This window comes from Channa argus, chromosome 17 (genome assembly GCF_033026475.1).
Source record: "Channa argus isolate prfri chromosome 17, Channa argus male v1.0, whole genome shotgun sequence".
In the NCBI taxonomy this organism is placed as follows: domain Eukaryota; kingdom Metazoa; phylum Chordata; class Actinopteri; order Anabantiformes; family Channidae; genus Channa; species Channa argus.
In genome coordinates this window covers 9723214-9751148 of record NC_090213.1, presented here as the reverse complement: position 1 = coordinate 9751148, position 27935 = coordinate 9723214, and the positions used below count along the sequence as shown (strand labels likewise).

Below are 27935 nucleotides of genomic sequence, written 5' to 3'. Positions count from 1 at the left end.
CCTAAAGTCTGTGGCCGCTCCTCCTATGCGACACTGTGCTCAAAATAACCTCTTACCTCTGTTACATCATGAGCCTCTGTGGACTTGCTCATCCATCTATCCTTTACCCTTTTTTCGTTCTCTTCTCCTTTTAGTCTATGACTCATCTTATTTTATCTTTCTGGCAACTGTCAGCTCATACTCTATTTAAATAACAGGAGTAAAGATGCACCCAGGCCCATTTTGTTCGTTATTTCTGCAAAGTATTTAGTAACAAAATGGATCTTAGTCATATGTACATTTTCACACGGGATGTAGAAACTTTTGCATAACGTTTATAAAAGTTTCACACGAACCAGACACGTTTAAGCTTTTACAAAGTGGGGTGAGTTCTGTGCTTTTGGAAAGAGGCAACATGAAGTCATCAAAGTAGATCAGTATGTGTGAAGTGTGAAGAATAATCTGTTAAGTTACATTTGGATTTTTTCAGGCTATGAGACCTAAGATGTTCTACAACATGTGACTTTCACTCCTGGCGAAGAACATTATTGTCAGGAAAACAAAGAGAGAGATCATTTTATGCTTTAGAACAAACAACTGATCTTAATCTTTCTTCTGAGAACAATCTTTCACCCAATACAATATTTCAAATGATCATACTCTTGTTATTGAAACTACGTGCACAGACACACCCTGCACCCACTTTTTCATGGACTTGTTCACCTCTCTTGCTAGTTGTGTTATTTTTTTTTTTGCACATCAATTTTTCATCAGCACTGGTCCTGATGCAGCAGCACTGACTGCCTCATGGAGCACAGTGGAAGATGTGTGAGGTCATGGTGTGTGTGTGTTTGTGTGTGTGTGTGTGTGTGTGTGTGTGTGTGTGTGTGCGAGAGAGAGAGAGAGAGAGAGAGTTTTACCCTGTGTGTTTTTATGATAGTGGGTGCTGGTGGGAGCATTTGGAGGACAAACAGTGAATCATAGCTTTAGTGCAGCTGCTGTCTTTGTTAGGATACTTGTATGAGTCTGTGTAGACCCTCTAATCTCCCTCTAATACAGCTGGGACATCTGAAATTTACTATATTGACCAAATAACTGATTCATGGTCCTGGTTCAATTACAGTAAAACCCATTGACCTAAAAATGGGGATCAGTGGTGCACTTACTTAAGTGATAGATTCACTTCACTTGTTTTTAGCTGTTTTAGTTGAATGTTTGTCCTTTTTACTTCTTCTTCGTCACAGAATATTGTGCATTTTCTATGCTTTATTTAATTGATATCTATTGTTAGTTGGCGCTTTGCAGATGTGATTTTTAAAAACATGAATGAGATTTATAACCCAACTGGAGTGCATTATAAAAGTTGGTCCTAATGTTTTGGTCACCTCATTCATTTGAAATAGGGCAGCCAAAACATTAGGATCACCTCTTCTTATAATGCACCCCAGTATGACCCACTTTGATGTCAATAATAAAGTAGAGTAAGTAAAGTAGAGTAAAGTAGAGTAGATTTATCACCTTTCTGGCAGCTTCAACTTAATAACTGAAAAATGATAACAATGTAAAAGTAGGTATTGGATTGCATTAAGTTGCACAGGTGGTCATAATGTTGTGGTTAATTGGTGTAAATTTATGTGTTGGTGTAAGTATATAACCGGTGACAGGTTAAGTTTTATATCATTTTTTTTAAATGAGTGTAAAATAGTGTAAGACTGTGATTTATGTTTTGTGGTGATGTTCAGACACCAAAGCTATTATTAAATTCAAGAAAGGTTTATTGTTAAGTTATTATTTTTTTAAAGTCCAAAGTTACTAAGTAGGAAACAGGAAGCAGTAAGAATGAAATAAACCTTGGTCTGTTCATAAAATCAGAATTTTTAATAAAAACTGGGTGGCCTGCAAGGACCTGTAACATTTTTAAGACACTTAGTCATTTTGTGTGCAAAAACACTGAACATGTCTCCCCCTCTCACAAAACTGATTCAAGCTGTAATTGGGAGAGTCACAACTCTCATATGATGCCCTGGTTTTTCAGGATAATTAGAAACATACAGTACACCGCAGTGAATCAGATGGTCATCGCTCACTTATTTGAGAGGATTTGAAGTGTTGCTTTACACATCAAGGAAATACTCAGTGATTCATTCCAAGAGGGACTAAAATGTAACCTTTTGATTGTGAACTAGTTTTAATAAGGTGTCCCAAATTTGCACAACAGACAATATTTCATATATTATAATAAAAGTCCAGTTGACACAACAAATACAATTTCCATATTGAGACAACAAGACACTATGACTTAACATGTGCTTGTTTGTGGTCAAGTCATTTACATATTTTTAGACTATGTAATTCCATTACCCGACCGAAAGCCTTTACACTGTTCTTGCTTTCTTAAACAGACAAATCAAAGTAACGAAACCAATTTTTTTGGAAAGAAAACCCACAGGCCCCTTTTAAAAGTTGATTTCTTTCACATGTCTTTAACTGTGTTAATGTCAAATGCAAGTTAGCAACATGTTAAAAAATACTTTGTTAAAAATAAAGAAGAAAAACTTTTAACAAAGGTTTCCACTGAAATGCATCTTGTCTGCCTGTGCTTTAAAACTACACTAATAATAACTTTGTTTAGATTTACAATAGATCAAAACCAATTTAGCTCATGGTGACACAGAGAAACAACAAGCATCTCTTACAGTTCCTTTTCTGCTACGCAGGGCCTTTTTGTCTTTCAGTTCATTGTTTTGGTTCGGTGTGTCTCTTAAACATACACTCACTGGCCACTTCATTAGGTACACATGTAGAATCGAATGCAGTTCAGTGCAGCAGCTTTGCTTTTACAAGGTGATAATGTCTTAGTTCTTAATTTAAATTGTCAAATTATATTAAGAACAATGTGTTTATTGTTGCGACATTTTCTAAAGTTTTGGCCCCTCGTTCATTTTAAAAATGGCCATAACTCCTGGAAAAGTTCCCTGTAGGTGGGTTTTCACTAGAGGAACGTAGCTGAATCGTAACCCGGAGCTTTCCATGACTTGGACTGATAAGGTAAATAGTGTCAGTTCTTTACAGCCCTGTGCTCATTGTTGCTGTTTCACTGGATTACCCAATTTATTTAAAGCTAATATCATTTTTTTAAGATTCTTTTTAATACAATATCATAAAACATTTTTTGGCAAACTCTCTAAAAGATGCACACATGGTGGCAGGGTTAAAATTTATAATGATTTAATTCAACCAGCTTATGTTTTTGAATAATAAATAGGACTTTATTGTCTAATAATATATACTAATTTAGGTGAACAGCTGGAGCTCAACTCCACTCCACTCTACACTCTCGCATTTAATTTATGTCTTTCTGCTGGGAAGGAAGAAGCAGATTTTCGCTCTCAGGAGCATTATAGATTTTTTTCTCAATAATATTTGTTATGTACCTTGGGAATCTGTTCTTTAAGTATTTGGATTGATTACAGTTTAAGTGACTTACTTATGATTGGTTCTGCGCCAAGATTTAGACTACACATATAGATATCAGCGACAATCTAAGAGTAATTTGAGGCCCTTAAGCCATAAACAAACACTGTCTGGTTGAAATGTTTCATTAATTAAAAACATGTTTATACCATCTGTGGGTTCCAAACACCCTTTCCCATAAGGCGCCTCATTTTGTCACATATGACTCTGGAGCTCTGATGCTGATCAGGGGGTTAGTGAAGGGGGTGGGTTTGTTATTTCAACCCATTTGGCAGGCCCCTGGGGTCAAACACTGGCCACTGTGACCTGATTGTGATCGTGATGTGGGGGGTCTTTCCTACAACAAGTGCTGCTGTTGTTATTGTTGTTTGGCTCTGTTTGCTGTTCAAGTGTGGCAGTGCATAGATGAAGGGATGAGGGTGATGAAAAATAGACAAATTGTGGGAGGTACAGAGGGTTGGGGTTAAAGGGTTAGTGATGCACTGATGTAGGTAGAGGAGGACAACCAGGGTTTGTCTTTTGGCCTAAAATGGGATCTAACAGGTGTGTGACTGCAGCTTCAGGGTAATTTATTCTTCTGGTTTGCATATTTTCTTTCTACTCTGTCATCTCCTGTCTTACAGAAACATACATTTCAGACTTGAGGGTAACTTTTCTCCTTGTGCTCTCTTTATTTCTCTAACTCCTTGTCTTTCACGTTGTCTTAACACACAATGTACATGTAATCCAGGCTGAGATCACATCAGATGTGCTTCTGCACATTTGTGTGGTTTCCAGTGCTGCAGAAATTGTAGTCCATCAAGATATGTTAATTATAACCAGCATTTTGAGAACTAATCAAAGTCTAGTTCTGACTAGTGAAGTGAGATATGAACATTTGTACTGTGTTAAAAGTGCTTTTTTTTACTGACACGGAGCTTAGACTTATGCTTAGACTTAATAATTAGTGTTGTAGTCAAGACCACCTTACTGAGAATTTGATCTTAATTGGAAGTCCAGCTATTGCTTTGCACTGCTCAAACGCACACACACACTAATGGGATCTACACACAGAAGCCCAGGTACTGTCAGTGTGAGCACCTGAGCAGAGTTAATTGATTGTGGAAACAGTGAGAGTGTTCTTTCGAGGGTCTTGTCAGGCTTTGATCTTTGGTATGTACTGAATGTGGGGGTTCGGGATAATAGACGCGGTGCTGACAGAGGTGAAGAAACATGAAGGGAGAGTAAGTGAGAGACAGATATGAGGTTCTCCCAGACCCCTGAAACCTCCCGTTCTGGATGAATAATTTAGTATTTATTTTAACCTGCAAAGAATAGCTTAGTTTGCAGAGGATTTAAAAATCCTCTGCAGTTGAGATGGTTCTTATCGTAGCCAGTGACGCAGTAAAATTTGGGTGGTTCTTGTTTACTTCTGCTCCCTCAAACCTTGGTGCTGAAAATCAGTAAGAACTGCATCAATTAGCCTCACATGTAATCTCTGCTCTAGCTCCATATAATCTGCCATTTAAACATTTAAAAATGAAGCCATTAGGGAGGCACTACTATCCATCTCTCTCAGTACATTTTTCTTCAGTGTCCTCCTCTGTTTCTATTCGCTTTTCTCATTCTATCTTTACATCTCTAACGTCCTCTCACTCCTCTTTTCCTCTGTCTTTATCTTCCTGTGCAGCATTCTCCCGGGCGCCCCCTCCAACGGCGTCATCCTCCTTTCGTCTGCTTGGAGTCTCTGTCCGCACCTCGGGGGTCAGAGGTTAACTGTCACGAACAAACTACGACCCCACAGAGGGTCTTTAAGCCTGTTATCTCCTACTGCGAGTTTGTGCTTGTGCATGATTTTGTTTGGGAATAATCCGTGATACCTTGTGTTTCATTCACTGACAGAGCACTAATCTTTTTCTTTTCTCCCTGTTTATTAAAAGGATAAGAAATTTAGAAGCAGCAGTGAACTTTCGAGAGCAGCTCTCCACGTCACTCTCAATAAAGCACTAAAACCACTACATGGACCAGATGGAGTGAATTTGTGACTGTTGTGGCTGTTTTGCTTCGTCAATAATGGGCTCTGCGTTATGATTGCCTTTTATTGCGTGGTTAGTGATGAGCTGTGCTGCACTGTATCTGATGCCAACTTATGTTTACAGAGATTTTCAAATATTTTAAACCCAATGATAGCTACATTCACCCATTATGGGCACTCTGTTATCCATTCTGATCCTTATTTGTCATATAAATCACAACCAAAAAAAAAAAAAAGCTTCAGAAGAAACTGAATCAAATGCAAACTATTCGTCTGAAGTGTCCTGCTGTTTCTTTGCAACCATTTTAAGGTCTTTTGAACTATTCCTTCAGCCTTTTTGACAGCATTTTGCAGAAAAACCTCTTTTTGTTTTAAAATTAAATAAATATTACCAAACTTTTTATTGCACCTTTAGTTTGGCATGTTCTCTTGACCAACTCAGAGACTAAAGATCTAAGTTCGCGATCCAATTTTCCAGCTCTGTCACCCTTTTCTTTTCCATTAACCCCCTCCGCCCACAGTCTGTGTTTGGTTTAAGGCACATAAATCTCTGCTCCTGGCCTTTGTGGAGTGATTTAGGAGACAGTGGGTCGTCTCTCTCTTGGAGCCACTGAGTGTAGATGTGCAGCCAAGTAGTAAATGGGAGAGACAGATAAGAGGAAATAAGAATCAAAGATAAATTGGGGATAAAAGTTAAAGTAGAAGGACTGATAAAATGAGAGAAAAGATCACAGGAAAACAGCAAACGAGAAAATGTAATCTTTACTCCGGTACTGATCCTGAAGTAGTAGGCAATTCCTGCTGTGTGCAATCAGATAGGAAAGGTTTTAAAGGTTTTTCTTGCACAAAGCAAACTGACAAATTAGACTCTGAAGTATTTATTTTTCATTAAAAGCTCATTTTATATATTTATATATATTTGTATACAGGCTTCACTCATGTGACAATGATATGAAACTGTGTAAATGTTGTAAAGATTAATTGCACTTGCAACCAACCAGAGTTTTTCAGTCACGTTGCTGAGCGAGAAGAGTGACTGGAAGAGCTAAAGGTTTAGTTCTTTGTCACTGAAATGCAGGAATGTTAGTGTTTATGGTTTAGCAATACAGAGAACAATTTCTCCATTAATACCTCGCCCTACAGGCCAATTTAACAAATGTATTGTTGCTCGTGTGAAAAACAAGCTGTGAACCACATTCTTTGAGATGGATTTTGTCCCCTTTCTTTAAAAACAGAGGCACATAAGAACTTTTTTGTTTTCTAGAATTAGTTATACATTGGAGACATGGTGCATCTTTAAAAACTAGTTAGAAGAATTATTTTTGAAATTCTGGAAACTGTATTATTGGCAAAGAATACATAAAATATTTTAAAGGGTCTATTCGTTTGGGATTATTTTCAGTAGCAGATAATACACAATAGCTCTGCTGCACATTTAGAACCGTGTATGGGGGATAAAATCAATAAACCCAAGTGACATTTTACAGTGTGGCGCAGTGGTGTTTCTACTGACCGAGGAACAATCTACATCCGCCTTTATCTTAAAGTTGGGGCTGTTCTTTTATTGGCATTGTTGACTGTGAGAAACTAATATCATTTATCTTATGCTTTAATGTTCATATCTTGCTGTGTTTGTCTGAGAAGCTCCATCAGTCTCTCACCCATTGTATTTCTTCTCTTGTTGATTATAAAAATTTGAATTAAATAAGCTCATTGCCAAGTGCCACACACGTCGCACTCAGTGCCTAAGGGATGTGCAAATACACAAGTGAAAGAGGCTTGAGAGAGGAAGATGTGACCAAGAACAAATGAAAAGAGCTGAAAGAAGGAAGTGTTTACTGATACTCTATCCCTTATTGGACTGTGTAAACACAGCTTAAAGTGCAACTTAAGTGCACAAAGACAACAGGCAAACAAACTAGTCAGTTGTTTTCCAGGATCCTAAATTCACTCTTATTATAACTGATCGTAGTACAGAGAAAAGCAGCCGTTGTTTTGTTAAGCAGATGTTTTGTTTTGGTGACCGGTCCTTTGTGCTGTTTTTGTAGCATGTCTAAGTCTGTCTTTAGGTCTTTGTGGCAGACCATGTCAACCAAGCAGACGTCAAAAAATGCACAACTGGCAGTGAAATTTCAACATATTCTCTCTGAGGACACGTGAAAGAATTCAGAGTAGCATAGGCAACGAGGTACCTATCAGTTTTTGGGTCAGTTCGGTTTCAGCTCACCGAAATGATAAACTGGAGCTGAAATTCTTATAATTCCTACGCAGCCTTCGCTCTCAATAATTTATACATGGGTGGGATATGAGATCCTTCAGTCAAAAATTCTCTTTCCTTACATAATTACACAACCCTTTTTATAAGAAGGTAAAAAGTTTAAGCTTTCTATTTCATATTCTAAACATTTGTATCAATTTAAATCTACATTTTATTAAACCAGAAACTCACCAGTAGCTAGAAAATCCTCTTTTAAAATAACTATGTAAATAAGAGTGTGTAGCAAGGTGCATAGAGAAAGAAGTAGAGACCAAACCATAAAAAAGATAATATGACATGTCATAAGTCTTGCAGTCCTATCTTCAAAAAGTAATGTCAATAGGGTTTAATTTTGCAAAACCCTGGATAAACAAACTCTCATTTAAAGTTTTAAAAATCTTCCTTTCTACAAAATCTGTGGATTGAAGCTGTGATGTGGTTAAGCAAAATAGGATGGTTAGAATTAATAAGTTAAACACTTGTTCAAAGTAATGGAAAGATTGGAAGATTTCTAAATAGGCGTTTTTACTGCAGATTGGACATGCTGCACCCCCAGCCACCACCCTGACCTCCACTCACTTCCATTTAAACTAATCCTTACTGACTTTTAACACACTTTCCTTGCACCTTGCTATATATAGGATGCTGTACTTCCTGTATTTGTTCTGACCGGAGCCATCTAACATCATGAAGTATTCATTTGTGGATTGAGGACGTGATTGAAACTACATTGACACATCAGATTTAAACTCCTTAAGTCCAAATACTCATTAATGATTTATTGTGACTTTTACACCTGCTGCCGCATCATGTCTGACACCCAGATTAAGGAGTGATCCTTTTTGATCCCTTTTGACAGAGTTTAGAAAGGGCTTATGTGTCGGGACTTAGGAATGGAGTCAAAGGGTGAATATTCTGGGGTGGTGGAGTGAAAAAAAAGAGGACAGCATCAGGAGTTAGGGGCTCTGTGGAATTTTGGTGAAGAGGGTAAGGAATCCTTGGAATGCCAGTTATGATGTAGATGGAGGCGGGGGGTGGGGCGGGGTCGCTGCAGGTCTACAGGTCAGCTGGTGGCTAAAACCAGATCTAATCGAAGGTCCTGTGGCTTTAAAGGACAAAAATAAAAGGACTGTCCCCCTCCTTGTGGGAATGGATTTTATCTATTACTGTATATGTTTGGTTGTAATCAAATGCTCAGTTAGGGTCTTGTCTGGCTTTACAACTAATTTATAAGGGATTAAAGCCCCAGTATTCAGTTTCATCTGGCAGATTTAAGTCATTTCAACAGTGAACATCCAGGAGAAGGCATCCATTATATTTAATTGGCATCAGTTTATCTTTTGACTCCTATCTACAGAAGTTACTTGGTCTTGTGTGTGTATCTACTCAAGTACTGTGTTCCTGGGCGGATGAAGCCTTTTAGTAACCACGACCGAATGGCACCGTGAGCACTTGAGAAAAGTTTTTCCATTTCTGTATGAACTTTGCTGGGTGGGGACTCTTGGCTGGTGGTGAACACAAATAAAGGTGCGGTTGAATTATATTTTCCACTACACATCTTAAGAAATGACAATCACACTCACTTCACGATTAATTAAAAAAAATGTGTGTGTAGCAGTATTAATAGAATGGACGAGCAGTGTGTAGATCTTTACTAAAGTTTTTACTGAAGTAGTTTTTCCATATTTGTTCTTTCCTACAACCTCCGTTCATCCATACCCCTAAACCTGAGTAGAGTCACAGGAGGCTGAGCTGATCCCAGCAGCAGTGTTGTAATTCTCACAAGCCCTTACAACAACATGTGGGACATCTCTGCTCCTGATAGCCAGTCCCTCCCATCACTCGTCCAGCGTGCTCTCACTTTCTCTTTCTCATCTTTTAATACGTTCCTCCTGCCTGTCCCAAACAGAGGGTCTCTCCTATGTGGTGTCATTTTTCAGGGCTTTCCTGGAGCACTTTGGGTTGCTGGGAATAAAGGCTGAGTTGTCCATTAGTTAGATTAGCAGCTCTGTGGGGACGCTCTAGTTCCCTCTCCCTTGGTCAAGACAGACAAAAGCTCGGATCTGCCTGCTTTCGTACTGCTGACAGTTGGACCAACTGAGGAGATGCTGTGAGAGTCAGGTTGTGTCTTGTTAACTTGTTAACACACTTGTCATATGTCCCTAATGGAAAACCTCGTTGGTGTACTGCAGTATATTGGTATATTTTTGCTAGTGGTTCAATAACTTGACTGGAAATCATCTTAAAGAACAGCAAAAACATATTTCAATGGAGTGCAGGAACCTGTGACCTTTAAACCAATCAAGTACTGACATAGTGGCACAAACACTCCTAAGGATGTAACAGACTGATTATGAGACAAGATTTGTCATTTATGATGCAGGAACTTATTTGCTGAATTGCATTATCTGAAAACCAGTACATGGAGTCTACAGTATAGTGGTGGTGACAGACTGTAGATGGTATTTTTGTTGTAGTACTAAAGTCATTACTTTTCCTCATCTCACTAAAAGCTAATTAAAAACAAGGACAGGACAGACTGATCCCCCATGTGTCCAAATGCTCTTGTGTTTTTAAATTTGATCAATTTGACCCTCAGAATTCTCTTCTTTCTGTTACTTTTACAGCCTTTGGAAAAAAATGGACAAATCTCTAGCATGACCAGTCTGAATGGACACTCAGAGGACAACACGCTGGCAGAAGGTGGGTGTATTTGTGTGTCTGTATCTGTCCTGTTTATTTACAGTGTGGCTTTGGGTGCTCTCCCCGTGGTTGGCGAGGTAAAGAGTGGTGAGGTTTGTGTGTGTTTGTGTCTGGGTTTTTGAACCGTTGGCACAAAGTATCCTTGTTTGTGTGGAATATCAATTTGACACTGTATTAAAATCCAGCAATTCCTTTTTAAATAGTCTTGGAAAATCTTTTTGATGTAATAGAAGCAAATTAATATTTTTATTATAACGTGGAAGATACAAGGATTTTTTTAAATATTATTAACTGTATGTCAACTATATTATAACCTGCTCTATCCTTCCCCTTCAGTGTCCTTCTATCTCCAGTGTTTTCTTTATTTATTTGAATGTCACTCTGTTATGTCTCCCTCAATCTGGGAGGGCTGCATGGGTGTGTACACCCTCCCTAAATATTTATCAGGCCGTGACCTAGACCTCGCACAAAGCAACCTGTGCACTTCATAATATGTTATGGCCTAGGGGGAAGTAGTAACCCTATACTACTTAAAACACAGAGATGTCACATACCACTCTGTCAAATATCCTATTTAATAACTTATTAAATGAAGAGATTCTATCCAGTGTTAGAGTAACCCAATACCCCTTCAGAGCACAGATACAGAGTTTATATAGCATGTAGCAAGTAACTTCGCACTGCATAACATGAAGATATATAACAGAAACAAAGGGGAACCAAATATTTATGTCAAGACATTGATTAAATCTTAGGCACAAACTCAGGTATTATTGTACTGTCTGACAAGGATGACTATTCAGACCTAACACACAGTATTCCTTTCTGCCTTTGTAGTCCAAAAGTTGTTTTTAGAACTATTGTTACTGAAGGTGTTTGATTTCCCACCTTTCCTCCACAGAATATCTCTTTGAGTTTTTTTTTTTTTTGTAGTAAAATCATTTATTGACACAGTGCTTATTTAAAGAACTTTATTTTTAACAGACCTTGTGCGGGGTGCATTTGCTCCATCAACAAATGTGTTCTTCAGCCTGTTTCAAGCGAATTGAGGGACTCTGAAACGTGTGTTGGGGGCAAGCATTGATATTCTCCATATAAGACGTGAGGATTCAGAAGACATATTGTTTACAAGTCCAAATATGATTTTTTTTTTTTTACAGGGAAAATGTGATTAGATTTCCAATAATTGTGTTGTCTTGTGTTATCTATGATATGGCTGTTTTCAGTTTTTTCAAAACTCAACTCTCAGACACTACATCACTACAATCTGTACTTTGCAGCTCTCAAGGTATATGATGTGTAGGAGTAGTCCTGCTCCTTGCTGAACATAAGAAACCATTGCACCTACATCTTACTCAACCAGATATGTCCAGAAACTGTGGACCAGTGAAGACGTCTTGTTTGACAGTTAGCCAACAGCTGGCTGATAAAGCCTGGCAACTAGCAGGACCAAGTAATGAGCTAACATAAAACAACTAATATTGTGAAAGACTCTCAAGGCTGCAAAAAAGCGCCGTGATAGGGAGTGAAAAGAAGAGAGATATGCAGCGGAGAGAGGAGATAGCTAAGCGAAAGCCATGGAAGCACAACTCTCCCTCTTGCGCAGGCTGATAAGGACAGCGATGCATTGTGAGAGACAGGAAGTGAACAGGAATCTATGTGATAACAACAAAAACCAACAAATGGCAGGCTGCAGATCAAAAGGCCGACACATGAGCAAACATTCACACGTGCAAACACACACACATACAAAAACACACCACCATAATCTCTCTCTATCAGGTATACCAGAGTGTTTACAGTTTGAGGAGCAGTCCAGAAGTAAAATTCCACACGCAAACACATCACACAGCAGCCTGGATAACATGTAACTACATAATATTGATCTTCTCTGCAGACATTTATGAACATTTTTAGATGGGACATAAATGAATCTGTTAAGTTTGATAAAAAGAAAATGGGATATGTAGGACCTGTATCTCTCCTTGAATGTCATTTCAGTGCAAGGGGATTCAAACTTAAATCCTAAACCTAATATAATAATAGTGCACTTTTAGTAAGTACAAATGTTTATTGTCAGAAGAAACAAAAAAGGTTAAGGAATGTATTTAAAGTAAAATAATGAAAATTACATTTGTGCAAACACTTTAGATTCTTTGTTTTACTCTTATTGACATTTCAAAATTAGGGGGTTATAACTTTTGCACCTAACTGTACACACCAGGTTATTAGGTTATTAGAGAGAGAAGAACTGAATAAACATTGCATGTAACAAAGACTCGTAGAGTCAGAGGGAGTTAAACTACATAATGGCAAAAAGAGAGTCATCTGGGAATGATGCAACCATTCCTACAATTTGAATCAAAATGGAACACACGACATTGTAACTGTTAATCTGAATTAAACAAGTCTGTCTACAAAAGTAAATGATGTGTCAAAGTATCCATGTTGACTCATTGATGTGTTATTCTGATTAGCTAAAAAAAAAAAAAGATTTTGTGTGTTGTGTGCTCTCAGCCTGTGTGCACTTGCTTTGCTTGATTCAAGGGTGTGGGTGTCTGGGGTGCAGAGGGAGCCCAGAGAATGACATCATAGCTGATGTGAGTAGTTGGTCCCTCCCAGATGGCTCACAGGCTGAAAACAGATGAAGTTTGTTGGAAGACTTGAGAAGGACATAGTGCTGACTGTGTGAGTGTGTTAGTGTGTTTGTGTTCATTTGTAGAAATGCTGGACAACATTCATAGATCAAACAGTGCATGTCCTGTTTGTTTGATTCAGCTGCAGCTGACCCCACTACAATGAATAATTGAATCCATTCTTTAACCTACTGTATGTGTACTGATCCGTGTCAGATACAGTAAGTTTTCAGTCCATAAAAGAAACAAGAAACATAATTCAAATTTTGAAAATTTCTGTCTCTTGCTGTTTTGTGCTACAGCATTTGCAGAATTTAGCTCCTCCAGTCAGAGTGTGAGTGATGCTTTATTTGGTTTTTCTTTCACTTATTATAAACTGAATCATTTTAAGGGTTTTAAGTGGAGTTTGGGCTAAATCAGCAAAAGCAAATGAGGGCTATTGCAACATCTCATCAAAAATCTTCCTTTTTTTGACATTGTATGGACTAATATATACAGTATTGCTGAATATATCTATTTAGCAATACTTTAAGCAAGCAACATATTTTCCATGCACTGATATTTAAATGCTCTTGGTCGTGGGTGTCTCATTTCTTATCAGAAATTATTCACTAGAGTTTTTGCTTGCTACATTTCTTAATTACTTTTTTGTTTGCAGGTGTAAACTTTTATGAGGTTTTGTGCACATGATTTAATTCAAGACTGGATTTACTCATTCTTGGCTCCAGGGACACCCATGGCCGTGTTGCCAAAATGTTGATCATGCCAGTGGAAGGGACCTCACCCTTTACTTAAGCTCGGTCTGGTCTCAGCCAAAATGGCTTCATGCTGTATAGTCATCATAACACAATCCAGCCGCCTAATTGTTCCTGCTGATAACATGTTGTTAAAGAACAACCTCAGCTACAATTTCACAGCTATTTAAATAATGCTCCAACATTTCACATAAACTGCCTGATCAAGAGAAAAGCTAATCAAAACTCTCTTAGCTGGCAAAGCACTGGCAAACAGCTGCACATTTTTCTACAGAGCCCAGGAGATTTTATGGGGAAAAATTGATTATTCAGTGCCAAAGTGGAATTAGCCTAAACTCGTTGTAAATATGATTTGTAATTTTGGGTGAGGCCTGCATGTATGTGCACTTATTAGTCAACAAACCACACAAATTTTACACTCTCACAAACTTTGCTTGAACAACGACATTCAGATAGTAAAGCTGCATTTACCCCAATTCTACAAGATAAATAATCTGTGCAGACTAAATGACATATGGATTAATAATATGAAAATGTTATGAATTCATGTGCATAGTGTTTTCTCCTCCATGGCCTGAAAAAAACAAGAGATTTAATTAAGCAAAGACAATTGTTCATCAGCTAAACTAAATGCATTAGTCTGCAATAATATTCTTTTTTATTTTTGGACGTTGACCGACAGCTTTTATATTTTTGATATTGATGCCCATGAGAAAATGTTTTAGGGCCTGCAGGCAGGAAGTGTGCAGCTAGATTTCACTAAAAATGCCATTGTTAACAGCAAAAATCAAAATGATGCAGAAAGATTCTGAGACGATAAGTAGAAGAGTTAATCAACCCAGAGAAGTGATTTGTTACCTGCTTTTAATTGTTCATGCCACTCAGCATTCAAAACTCACTGTCAAAAATGCAGTATGTATGCATCGCTGTCAAAAATATTTTAATATAATTTGAAATATCTTTTATTTAACCAGCTCAACAGTATTCACACATTAGCTCCTGCAAAAGACCTAAAAGTACAGTAATATGGTCAAACTTCTAGTGGAGTCCCACCAAGGCTTGCAGACCGACTGGCCCATCTATGCAGTACAGTCACTCCACTCTCATCTTTCCTGGCATCAGAGAAACTTACCTCCCCCAAACCACTAACCTCCCCCAGGCACATGGAGGATTGAGAGAATGGATCAGGAATGTGAGTGACCCCTCCTTCTTCTCCTTCTTCAATAGCATCATACCCACTGTTACAATCCAACAAGTATCTTTGTGCTACAAGAACGCCAAGAACATGTCGCTGAGGTGATGCTTTTTCACTTGAATCCATCAAAATATTTACATCAGATGTTCTCTGTGCTGAACAATCAGTTTTGGTCCACCTGGATATAAGTTACGAACGTTTGTTTGTATTCCAACACAATAAAAATAAAAGCTAAGTTTAATGATTTACCACTTGGCATTTCCAGGACAATGTCGATATAAGAGCTCAGTTGAAATTAAATGACTGTAGATCAATTTCCTCATGCTGAACAGGGTTGTGCCTGAAGTAAAGAAGATGGATAAATGGCCATGCAGTAGAAGAGCAATTGTGAAGATTGTGAAATTTTTTTGGCAAGTTGCTGTTGTTTGATTGGGGAGTGGAAACTCATCAAAAATTACATCTTCAAACCAGCCTGTTTTATTTGATCATTAAAATGGGACTCGCTTTTGCTCATTCATCTCTTTTCTGTTGTGCACATTTGTATATGCAAACCATTGCCAAACTCTTTTCAAGCTCTAGGAGGGGTACATCTCCCCTTCACCATTTACTACAATCCAGTCTGTACTCGGAGACAAGATGATCCATAATAACAACTGTGATGCCAAATTGCTGTTGTTTCAGGAATGCAGAGAAAGACAAATTCAACAGATGGCAAACTCTGTTTTAACAGATCCCTCTGGGAGAAGTGCTTTTCTTCCAAATTTAAAACCACCCTTATTTTGTAGGCCATTGCTCTTGTAACTGGAAACATTTGTGTAGCAGAAGAACACAATATGTTCTAAAATTTACCCCTATCCAATTCTGTCCACAAAGCAATGGACTTTATGAAACCACTGCCTCCTCTGTCAACACCGAAATCTGTAAATACTGTCCTCCATTGTTTTACAGCAGAAATAAACAAACCATAGTCACGAAATTTTCTTAAAACATCACTACTACAGAGCCCAACTCATTGTGCTACATGACGCAATGTACGGGCATAATCAAGAAAAGACGGAAAGGTTGCTGAACAGACTGTGTAGAGTACAGAATGAAGTATAGCTCGAGGAAACGGGCAAAAGGAAAAGGAAGCAGTGATGTCAAGAAACGACTGTTTCCTGTCCGACATTCTTATCCATCCCTCTGGCCCACACACAAGCATGAGGAGGGGTCAGAGGGGGGCTCAAGAGGATTGAAGATTCAGAGGGGAAAGTAGTAAAGAGGAAGAACAATTAAAAAAGGACAGGTGAAAGATAAAAACAAAGGAGGTGAAGTGTACAAATACGGAGAAGAAATAAGAGATTGAGAGAGAAAAACCTGTCTGATCTCAGACTGTTTCACATCCTCACAAACTTGTTTCCCTTTCCTCCAGTTATTTCATAACTATCCCATTCAGTTCTTGGAAGAGTAGGGGCTGGTTTTTTTCACTGCTGTCCGGTGATGTCATCCAGAGGCTAGAAAAAGCCCCTCCGCCCAGCTCCCCAACCTCTAACCATTCAGGACCCCTCCTCAAACATTCCTGAATGCAGGCACGTTTTCTGATTACTGAGATATGTGGGGCGTCACCCCCACAATCTTGGCCCTGTGTTTTCCTGACTGCAGTTTAAACACAAAACACATTACTCCCATACTTTAGTGTTGTGGTAGCAGTATCTTTAAATTAAAAGACAGTTTATGTCATGAATACAAAATGTGTAGAAAAGAATCCCTTAACATCTAGTTCTCCTCTTTTATTTGTTGTTAAGTAGCTTTACAGCAGTTGAAATGATCGTATTCTGTCTAACAGTATAAGCTTGTTTCAGTAAAGTTTTTTTTAAACAAAGCCATGTAAAAGTTCCCACTGCGCCAAGAAGATTTGGTACAATATACTTTTTCCTTTTGTAGTGCTGGATTATTCTGAATATGTGTCGCATCTGAGGCAAAGTTATAATTACTCAGAGAACCTGTTTGCTACTTAAAGCCCACAGCTCTAAATGTTTTGTTGTTTTCAAGTAATGAAATTTCTTGTGTCGGAGTAGATGTTGGACTGACAGTAAAGAAAGACAAAAGACAAAATAAGACATTTACGCTGTCACAGTGTGGATGAGCAATTTGTGCAGGTAGTTATTCACTATTTGCTAATGTTCCACAGACCATGTGATTATTATAACATAATTCATATAAAAAGGAAGATAATTAGTTGTTGCAGCCTCAATAAAATGTAAAATACAGCTTTACATACGACAAGTATGTAATGAACAGGAAAAGGCTGTTTTGTGGGTTTCAAGAGGTCAATCAAATTACCACTGGGAGAGAAAAAAAATAAAGAGGGAAGCAAAACTTGAATTTTACTAAACTGCACACATGGGTTAAGGAAGACTATAAGATTTGATAGTAATGAAGAAATAAATCATAGCATAAGGATGACAATGAATGATTGCATAAAGTAAGGGCATACGTGATATCATCGCTCTTATTAGAGCCGTTTGTTGTCCCAGGACTCATAGGACTTGTTGATAGTAACTTTTGAAGATTTTTGAACATGTCGTCTTTGTTCTATAACTGCAAGATCCACCATATGGATATGTGTAGTGTGTGTGCATGTGTGTGTGCCGAAATTAACATCCCTCATTGTATAAGTCCAGGAATGTGACCAATGTGAATCATATGAAGGAAGTTGGGAGGTAAAAGGAAGAGGCAGTCTTTGTCCAAACCCTACATTTTTCTCATTCTGACTCACTGTCCACTATCATAGTAGTCACCTTGTAGCATAGTACAGATGAACAGTGAAATACCAACAAAATGAGTCATTGCCATGACTTACAGTTTCATTCTTGCAAATCAGGATGAAATTCTTTGTAAATGACTGTGATAAAATGAGTTAGTTTTTCATGATATACTCTAAACGTGTGGATAAATAATGGTGTATTTATGAAATTGTGTTGCTATATCCTAAAGGTTAATTTTATTTTCATCTGAGACTTTTCCCTGAATATAAATCATTACATTTGTGATGGTCTTCTTTTTCCCTTTCAACTCTAAAATCTTCTTTTCTCGCTTTTAAACTGTGATACAAAAGAAATAATAATATTAATAAAGATGACGTCTTCCATTCATAGGCAAAGGCCCTGGTATTCATGGCTCTCTCCATTCAGCAAAACTAAGGGAACTGAGGGGAAGTGGTGTTGAATAGAGAAAGAGAAAATAACATAATTTCTTTCACCCATGTTTTGTCAGATCCCAGCTTGCTTTGTTTTGGCCTGGTTTGATTTTAAATTATGTAACTTGGTTGTGTATTGGAAATTGAGGAGATTTAAAAATCCAACCGTGATCAGGGAAAAAATAAAAGACACATAAGATTTTTAAGTATATGTCTGAAAATATTGTCCTGATCCATCAATATTTTTGAATCTTAAGCCTTTAGTTGTTATCAATTAATTTCTCAATCTAGTAAAATCTAAGTCTGCACAGTTTTGAAAGAGGGGGCTGCTTTCAGACGGTACTTGATTACTGCTTTTATCACCAATTTGGGAGCCTTCACACATTCCTGTGGGACAATGCTGAAGAGCGACAGATCTGATTATGCTGGTATTTACCTGAGGATTTATCTGCATTCCTTCCAGTCTCTCACCCCCACAGACAAAAGCTGAATTAAATGTGACTGGATTGGTGTAATTGAGAGGGGCCTATTAACATTCACATGGGAAAGGCGGCAACTTGATTGCACCCCCATCCTATGAGCTTTGCCTTAACTGGGCATTGTTGAGTTTCGAGATTTTGTGTTAAACTGGTTTATCATACGTTTTTTTAGGGAACACAAAAAGAGGGAAATGTTTAATGTGGAAAGTCCAAAAGTTTAAGAAAAAACTTTCAGATGACCTCTGCTGCCATAGTGAATTAAACTGTGAAATTACGTGGAGACTCTGGTGGCCCCGGAACAAAAAAGGGGGAATGGGGAGAGAAGGTGGGTTCGGAGGTCAAGACTGGTTTCTGGTTGCTTTTTAAAAATACATATTGTTAGATATTGTCTATTGTGGACACACACGGGTATTAGGGCCAAAGAGGGAAACTGTTCCCCCCACACTACCTTCCAAGAAACAATGTGGATGTAACAGAGTGGGGGGATGGGTACACTGACCATGTACAATAGAAGGTGACAAATGCTTCCTTGAAAGACCACATGATGACCTTCAGTCATCCTGGGTGGATGCTGAGGTCTGAGGGAGGGTAAGTGGATAAGGAGAGCGGAGGAGAAGGAACGGGAAAGAAGTAAAGGGGGAGGGGGGGGGGGGGATCAGAACAGCTGAAGAAAAGCAAGGGAGGTGGGAGGAAGAGGGAGGCAGGGGTGGTCCTAACATGACATGTGTGTCAGTCCTTTGAAATGAGTGTGAAGCCCTCTTTTCTGCTCATAGTGAGAAGGCACTGGGAGGAAGGAACACAGCTTCTGCAGCAGAGTGAGTTTAGTAAAGACAGAGCCGAGTCGAAGAGTCTGCTGAGTGTGCAAGGAGTGAAGGGAAACCCTACAAGTACAGTATTTTTTTCATATTATTTTCTTTTTTGGTATTTTTGTAACTTTTTGGAGAAAAGATTTTTGGATTTTACCAATGCTTGGAACAATCACTTTAACAGGTAAGAAAAATGAGTTTACTTTTGCTTTCCAGTTCTCCTTTATCACAAAAAAACATCTTTCATCCTTTTGTACTTGCACCATATCATCTGTTAGGTGATTCGTCAGTTTTGTTGGTTTTAATAATTGATGTACTGTATATTAAAAACCAAAGCAAGTGCCGTGCTCATCCACAAGTGAGTGCTTTTGAAGGCATTGTTGTCCTGAGGGTGTGGTTAGTTAGCACTGTGGTTTATATTCATTCCCGCACGGATGAGTGATTTCAGATGGTTGTGATGATAGTTTTGCTTTGACCACTGCAGAGATTCACTGTGTGAAATGAGAAATCTCTAAATACTGAAGCTTATCTCTTCATTCATTCTCTTTTTAAGCTCTAGTCATCAAGTTTTCATTTATCATCCTGATGCTTTTGTGGGACATGTTTGACTCTGGGTATTTCCTACAAAACATCCCCTTTTATAGCTTTGTAGTAAAATATCTACTGTACAAGCAAATACCATTCACAAAGCTGTAACTACTATCTCTGGATAAAACCAAATGCTGGGTGCCTTGAACTATGTGACCAGTAAACCTCCTGGTGGGAAAATATTTTTACACAGTGACAGCTGCCAGATACATGAAATACTTGAAGATGCACTGACAAATATTTTTTAGTCTGCTTTTAGCTCATGTCACTATCTGAGCCAGCTCCCCGTGTCCCATCATGTGAAGTATTTCATTAGATTAGAGTGGAATCCAAATTCCCAGTGGGGTTATTTAGCTTAGCCGCAGAGCAAAAGGAGGGAGGAAGAAGAGAGGGGCGTATGGAATTAATTACATGACAAGATTGATTCTTCTTGAGGTCTTATAACTAGGAGTGAAGGTTGTATAGAGCACCCTGAAGCATGTTTTGCTTCAGGGTGACATTGGTGTTTTCTGTGTTCATTTTGAGACAATACAGCATGGAGCCACATCCCAATTTGACTTGATGTTAATTAGATAACATGGGAATTTGTTAAACTCTGGATATTAATTGCTGTGGCTGTTGCTGTATTTGACCACAACTTTGATACAAAGTGAGGGTGCTGGAAGGGCTACCATCGGGGAGGGTGTGGGGGTGTGCCCTCTTTTTAACTCACTTCTTTTGTGTTAAAGGGCTCCTGCTCCAGACTACAGTAATCATAACAAGGATTTGCATGTATTTAGCAAGTTTATAAACAGTGTCTAAGGAAGAATAGCTGCCATTCAGGTTTCAGGCAGACCCCCCCCCCCCCGAAATACACACACACACACACACACACACAAACCCATAGTAGTGCAGAAACAGCCACAACAGAAACATTATCTGATCTCACTGGAGACTGAAGTAGATTTACAACAATTTTTTTTTTTGGCTGCAGCGTTATTTAATATGAGAGCGTCACCTATCACATGCTCACACATAAACAAAGCAATGTCTCCAGCAGAGAGAAGCATTTCAGCTATGAATGTGTGCATCTGAGATATGTAACACCCTCTAAAGTGAGTTACAGCTTCAGCCCCAGGGCAGACCCCCCCCCGCCCCCCAATCTGTCTTGCCCCCACCCACTGTAGCCTCACCCCTCACACTCCCTTTTTATGTTATACAGTTGTTATTAAAATCTCCCATCCTCCTCTTTCACCACACATTTACTCCTTCTCCCCCTAAACAAGGGTTTACAGTTGTGATCCTGTTAAAAACTGTAGAGTCTGTGTAGAGACTCATTGCTTCATCTGGCTTGCTAGCAGTCTGACAAAGACACACACAGATGTCTTCACTCATAAACTCTTCAGTGCACCGGAACTTTGTTAAAACAACTCAGAGGAACTGGTGGGATTATTGCACTCAGAGATGTACATTTTAGGCAAAGCTGAGGTGAATTGAATTGAATGTGTCCAGTACTTGAAAACTTAGGCTACATATTAGGTGTATTTTTGCTTACGGTGTTTGTGTGATGTCTCTGGCTTCTTGCTGCTTCAACAACAGTGTGATTAGAGAACTACTCTGAAAATAACACTGAGGTGCTACAGACCTCACTGCCTCATGACACCCATTTATTTTGCTATTTTGCCCAAGCCCCGTCTTTATTCATGTTTACAGGAGTTTGGTAAAGTCAGCAAACTCCAAGATTTACTCCAAACTTCCTCTAAGCTGCAGTGTGTCTAGATAATAGGCAAGTTGACCACCCCCCTTCCTTTATTTTCAGAGCCCATAGGGGGTTAGAAAGCTATTGTATTGCATGAGTGTGTGTCTTGGAAATGGGGTGGGTCCCCATCCATCCTGCTGTGGTGGAATTTGGGTCATGGGGATTGGGACTTAGTTTAAGGAGGGTTAGTGGGGGCCTGTATTGTTTAGTTTGAATCCTACATAGGCCCAGTTGAGACACAGGAAAAACAAATAAACTTGTCTTAAATTCCGTAACATTAACATTTAACATTACGTTTGGAAATTACTAAGCTCATTTTCTAATACATGAAGTAAGCAGCATACCCCACATTTCTCTCAAACCTACACTTAATATATGACAAAGGTTTTACCTACATACGTTTATCATGTGACCTATTTTAATATTTGTTTTCTGATTTAAAGCTAAATATTCCAGGAATGCAGTGGTAGTCAGTGACATTTCATGCCTATAATTTAGGAAAAGGATGTGGACAGATGTAGGCGCACAACATTTTTGTGTGTGAGACAAGAACGCAATTATCTTTCACAGATATAGAAATGAACTAAAAAGAATAGGACTTGGGCCAAAAACCTGTTTTTTTTACACTTTGTTTATGGTTTTTCCCCGTTCATTTTGAAACAAAATTGAGGTGGATGCATTTTGATTGATATGCACTTTTGCTAACAGACAGAGGCAAAGAGTAGGTCGAGTTCCCACAGTTTGTATGGTTTTAAGGTAAACTGATATCTAGGCTGTAAAGGTCCTGGGAATTTGTTTTGAAAGTCCAGGCGTATCAGATGTGATGCTTTACAGACCGTAGTGAGATCTCATGAGAAAGAGAGATAAAGAAAAGAAGCTTAGGACGCTGCCATGTCATCATCTCTGTGTGCCTTCCTCTGTCAAAACACAGATAGATGTGGCAGACAGGCACCTTGTGTGTGCATGCGCCTTTTTTGTCTTATCTCAGCTGTTACTACGTCATTTGTCTTGGATTTGTATGACCACCAAGGAATTAGCCACGATAATAGAAGGAATGTTTGACCATCAAATTAAACTAGATCTAGGTAACACAATGCATCATTGTGAGGTTGTGTTATACTTTTGCATATGTTGATGAACAATAATCCACAAATTGCCAGGAGCATTTCTCTCATTGTAAAACAATGTTAGCATCACTGCGTTCTTTTTGTCAATGCCTAAACATTATCGGCAGTTCATAAAAAGCCTTTGATGTATGATCTCATATGTATGATCAGAAAAATTTTATTAGTTGTTAATGAAATTCTTCCATAGAAGAATGATGTAGAGAGTTTTAATAAACGCGGAGTGATTTTCCTATCCAGGGCAATGATTTGATTACTCATCACTTGAAGTCAATGAGCTAAACGTTACAAATTGTAGATCATTGGATAAATTCTACAAATCATAACATGATCACGAGAATATTGTTAGGATCTCGCTGTAGCAGAGGAATGAAAGTTGAGTTATGAATTAAAGTTAAGGTGCGAAATCTGATCAAAGCCAAACTGAAGGTTCTTCCCTTTCTTATCATTTTAGTTGGCCAGCCTGATGGTGTGTCTGTGGCTGAGAAGGAGGAGGCTCCTGAAACTGCGGACACCATCCAGGATGAAGTGGCTCCTCAAGTGAATGGTGAGAAAATGGAGAAAGAGTCTCCAGATGCCAACGATATCTCTGCTGTTGAAGAGAAGACAATGGAGCAGAAACCTGATGATGCCAGTGAAGTGGGTTTCAAGAAGATCTTCCGCTTTGTTGGCTTTAAGTTCACACTGAAGAAGGACAAAAGTGAGGAAAAAGACCCTGTGAAGCTACTGACGGTCAAAGATAAAGAAGATGAGGAGATTAGTGGTACTGATGAACCTGTGAAGAAGCAGGAAGAGGCTGGGACTGCTGAGGAGGAGAGTGCAGCTGAGGAAAAGGAGGCTGACATAGAGGGGTCTACTGCAGAGGCTGAAGTTACTAAGGATGAAACCACTGATGCTCCATCTGAAGGCTCTGCTGACAAGGCTACTGATGAAGCTGTGAAGGAAGAAGGAGCTGAGAAAGAAGGAGAGAGCTCTTCACCATCACAGGAAACTGCACTGTCCCCCTTCAGGAAGCTCTTCAGCACAGGACTCTTTTCTAATCTAAGAAAGAAAACCAGCATCAAGAAAACAAAACAAGAAGAGGAGAAGGAGGCTGCTATTGAGGAGGAGACTGGCAAGACAGAAGAAACTCCAGCTGTGGAGGAAAAGGAGGAGAAGGTTGTGGTGAAGGAAGAAAATAAAGAGGAAGGACCAGTAACTCGAAAGGAAGAAACATCCAAGGAGGAGGCCAAGGAGGAGGCACCAGATTCTCCAGGTGAAGAAAAGTCAGAGCCCAAGAAGGAAGCACCACTTACTTCAGGGGATGAAAAGTCAGAGCCCAAGGAGGAGGCAGCAGCTACTCCAGAAGAAGCAAGTTCAGAAGCTACCCCAGAAATCTCTGCCACCACCACGATTGCAAATGATGAGGTCAAACAAGAAAAAGAAAAGGCAGAAAGTTGTGCAGAGGAGGAGAAGGCTCCAGTGGAGGTGACTTCTGAGGCTGGACTGCTATCATCACAGGATAAGGCAAAGCCCCAGGGAAGCCCCCTGAAGAAGCTGTTCACTGGAGCTGGCCTGAAGAAGCTTTCAACAAAGAAACAAAAGAACAAGAAAGATACTGAAACTAAGTTGACAGAGTCTGGGGAGCAGCCAGTTGAGCAACTTCAATCCTCCACTGAGTCAACAGACGCTCCAAAAACTGACAGTGGGCCCTCATCTCCAGAGGAGTCAGGAGAGCATGCTATTGCTGTGGAAGTGACTCAGAATGAGTCCAGCCAGGAGGCTGAAGGTGAAGTAGGATCTGATGGAGAGAAGAAAAAAGAGGGCATTATTGCCTGGTCTTCCTTTAAGAAGCTGGTAACTCCCAAAAAACGTGTGAAACGGTCCTCTGAGAGCGATGATGAAGCCATGAGTGAGAAGCCAGCAAAGTCTGCAACGCTGTCCTCCTCTGAGAGTGCAGCATTAGCCGATAAGAGTGTTGAGGAGGATGCTAAGGAGGAAAAGCCAACTGAGGATGAGCCAAAAACCGAAAATGCTGAGAAACTTGTCAGCAGCACAGAGGAGCCCAAAAAGAAAATGGACACCTCTGTCTCCTGGGAAGCTCTAATGTGTATGGGTGGACCAAAAAAGAGGACAAGGAGGACCTCTGATTCTGATGATGATGAGACTAAGATTGAAGAAGTGGCATCAGCAGAAGTATCAGTAGCAGCAGCAGCAGTAGCGACGGCAGAACGAGATCAGGAAGGCAAAACGGAAGCTGCTGCTGTCGCTGAAGTGAGTGAAGGAGAAGCTGTTACAGCTGCTGAACCTTTAAGCAGCCCCCTGGAGAAAGAGTCTGCCTGGGACACACTGAAACGCATAGTTATGGCAAAAACTAGGGCCAAATCTGAGGAAAAGCCTGAGGAGGGTGCAGACCAAGTCCAGTCCGACAGTGAAACACCAAAGGAGGAGTCATCCTTCTCTTTGAGGAAATTCTTCCCTGGACGCAGAAAGAAGAAGGTTGAAAAACAAGCTTCCACTGAACTGGGCTCAGGTGAGGAGGACTCTGACACCCCAGCTGTCGTTCCTCTCTCAGAATATGAAGAGCAAGGTGAGGCTGAACAGGAAGTCCCAGCAGCTCCGGCTGCAGTCCAAATTAAAGTATCTGCCGAAGACAGATCCCCTTCATGGATCCCAGCCATTGTGGATGACACTGATGGTAAACACGATCAGCTGAGTGACATCCCAGAGGAGGCAGAGAATGCTGCCACACCCAAGTCTGTTGACACTGACATTGCAGAAGATGAAGCTGAGGACCAGGCTGCACCTTCCCTTAAAGCCCCTGGTGACACAGGACGTAGACTCTCTACAGCAGAAGTGAAGCCTCTTGCTCCAGCTCCAGCTGCAGAAACCACAACTGTTCCTCAGGGACCCAAGTCAGAAACTGCGGAGGAAGTTGTGGAAGCCATGGAATCCCAAATTAGTGAGATTCAACCCCAGACATCTGTGACTGTTGAAGATGTACCAGCAGAGGTTGCATCTGAAAAGGCTGAAGATGAACCACCAAGTGAGAATGCAGAGCCTAAGACAAATACCATCCTTGAAGCGCATGCTTGTGACGAGGCCACGGCTATCTGCACTGACCTAGGCACCAACGAGATTGCGGAAGTAGCTGTGGAGAAGCCTGCAGAGCCTATAGTAGAGTGTGTGGCTGTAATCCATGAAGCCGTGAGCACAGAGGTGTCTATTGAAGATAAGCCAGCATGTACAGAGGACGCAACTGCTATGGCAGATGCAGTGCTTGAGGCCCAAGTGAACCAAGAAGCGACCACTGTGCTTGAGACTGTTGTTGAAAAGCCCCTAAGCGAAGTGACAGACATTCATGTTGCCACTGAGAGTTGTGAACCTCAAACTGAAAAGGTCGGAGTTGTCAATGCTATTGTGGAGGAATCTGAAGTCGTTCAGCTCACCACCACAAGTGTAAACTCGCCTAAAGCTGTAATGGTGAGTCCCATTACACCAACATCTGAGGCTGTTGTCTGCACCCAAAGCGCAGAGGTCACTGAGCCAGCCATAGAGACCAAGGAGGTGAAAATGGACATGGAACAGCTTGCTGCCAGTGAAGAAAATATGCCTGTCAAGGAGGTAGTTCAAGTTGTGACTGAAGTAATTTCTTCCACCATATGTGAAACTACAAAAACCATTATCACAAAGGAGACAGAGCCACCCGTCCCATTAGACATTTCAACTGAGGAGGCTCCTGTTATTACAGAAACTGTGGTCATTGTCGCCTCTAATGTGGTGGTCATGGAAAATGCATCAGTGGTGGAGCATGTTGATGAAGCAGTGGAGGAGGCTGCTACTATTCAAACAACAAAGACAGAGATTGTTGCAATGATTGAGCAGGCCAACGAGAAGATGGAGGAAATCAAAGAGGGTGTGCAGCAGGGCAGTGAGACTGAGATTCAGAGCTTGGTCATTGCCCAGGCTGCCGTTCAGGATGCCGTGGATAAAATTTCAGAAGACACAAGTGAACCAAAAAAGCCCGCCACCCCATCGGCTACCATCCCAGTACAGGCAATAGCAACAACGGAGAAGGAGATAGAAATCACTACAGAGACACCCGTCGTCACTGACACCCCTGTTGCTGTCGTCTGTGAAAAAACAGCACCAAAATTGCCTCAGCCACTTCATATTGCCACAGAGGTCATTGACACAATCCCATTAGAGCTCACAGAGAGCCTTGATGGCTATGTAGAGGAAGTGGAGAAGAAAGCAGAGAAAGAGTTGAAGCAAGCTGTGGAAGTAAAAGTAAGTGAGGAAACTGTTGCAGTGGAAGAAGTAGTAGAGGTAAAAGCAGAGAGTGAGATAGCTGAAGCGAAACTAAGTAAGGAGGACCCAGACGAGGTCCAGGAACCAGATGTAAAAGAAGCTGCAGAGGAAGAGAAGCCACAAGTAAAAGAGGAAACTGAGCAAGAGGCCCTTTCTGAGAACAAAGTGAAAGTGACCGAAATCCACATGCCAGTCCAGGTTGTTCTGGAGACAGCGCAAGAGGTTGAGGAACCATTCGTTGAAGAAGAGGTAGCTGTAGAGTTTGACAGCAACGGCCCAGTGGCTGAAGACGCCACCGTAAAAGCTAAGAGCCCTTCCATGGAAAAGAACCTCACAACATTGTCCGAGGAAACTCAAGTGACGGTTTCGGCAGAGGTTCCCAGCGAAGTCACAGAGGCAGCAGCAAGCCAGCCAGAGTCTGAGAAAACTCCATCGGGAAAGTGTGCAGAAGTGATGGCACAGGTGATCGAGGTGATCGAGGAGGCTGTGAAGGAGATTGAGCCTGTGTCCACAGAGATCACAGCAGCATCATGAGCAGGTAAGAAATGTTTGAATGCTTACACCTACGATATTGGATAATAAAATGCATTAATTAAAATAATATGAAGTTTAACAAGAATTCTTAATATTGTGTGTAGTATTTCATTATTGATTTATTGATTTATTTCATTATTATTAAGGTAGTTATTTTCTAAATTCCTTTGTTGGTCTATCAGACA

General features: G+C 40.0%; 1 protein-coding gene across 2 annotated transcripts in view; it reads left to right on the top strand.

The window, feature by feature from the left end:
- akap12b (A kinase (PRKA) anchor protein 12b) overlaps nt 1-27935 on the top strand; it is a 38867-nt gene that overhangs the window by 7272 nt on the left and 3660 nt on the right. Inside the window, exons 2-3 of one of the 2 annotated variants that reach the window (XM_067481349.1) lie at nt 10352-10427; nt 23381-27754. In XM_067481349.1, coding sequence (XP_067337450.1) covers nt 10352-10427; nt 23381-27750 — 4446 coding nt within the window. In that variant the 3' untranslated portion in view covers nt 27751-27754. Of the gene's footprint in view, nt 1-10351; nt 10428-19432; nt 19661-23380; nt 27755-27935 lie in introns of those variants that run through there. The other variant, XM_067481350.1, reaches the window with a different exon arrangement.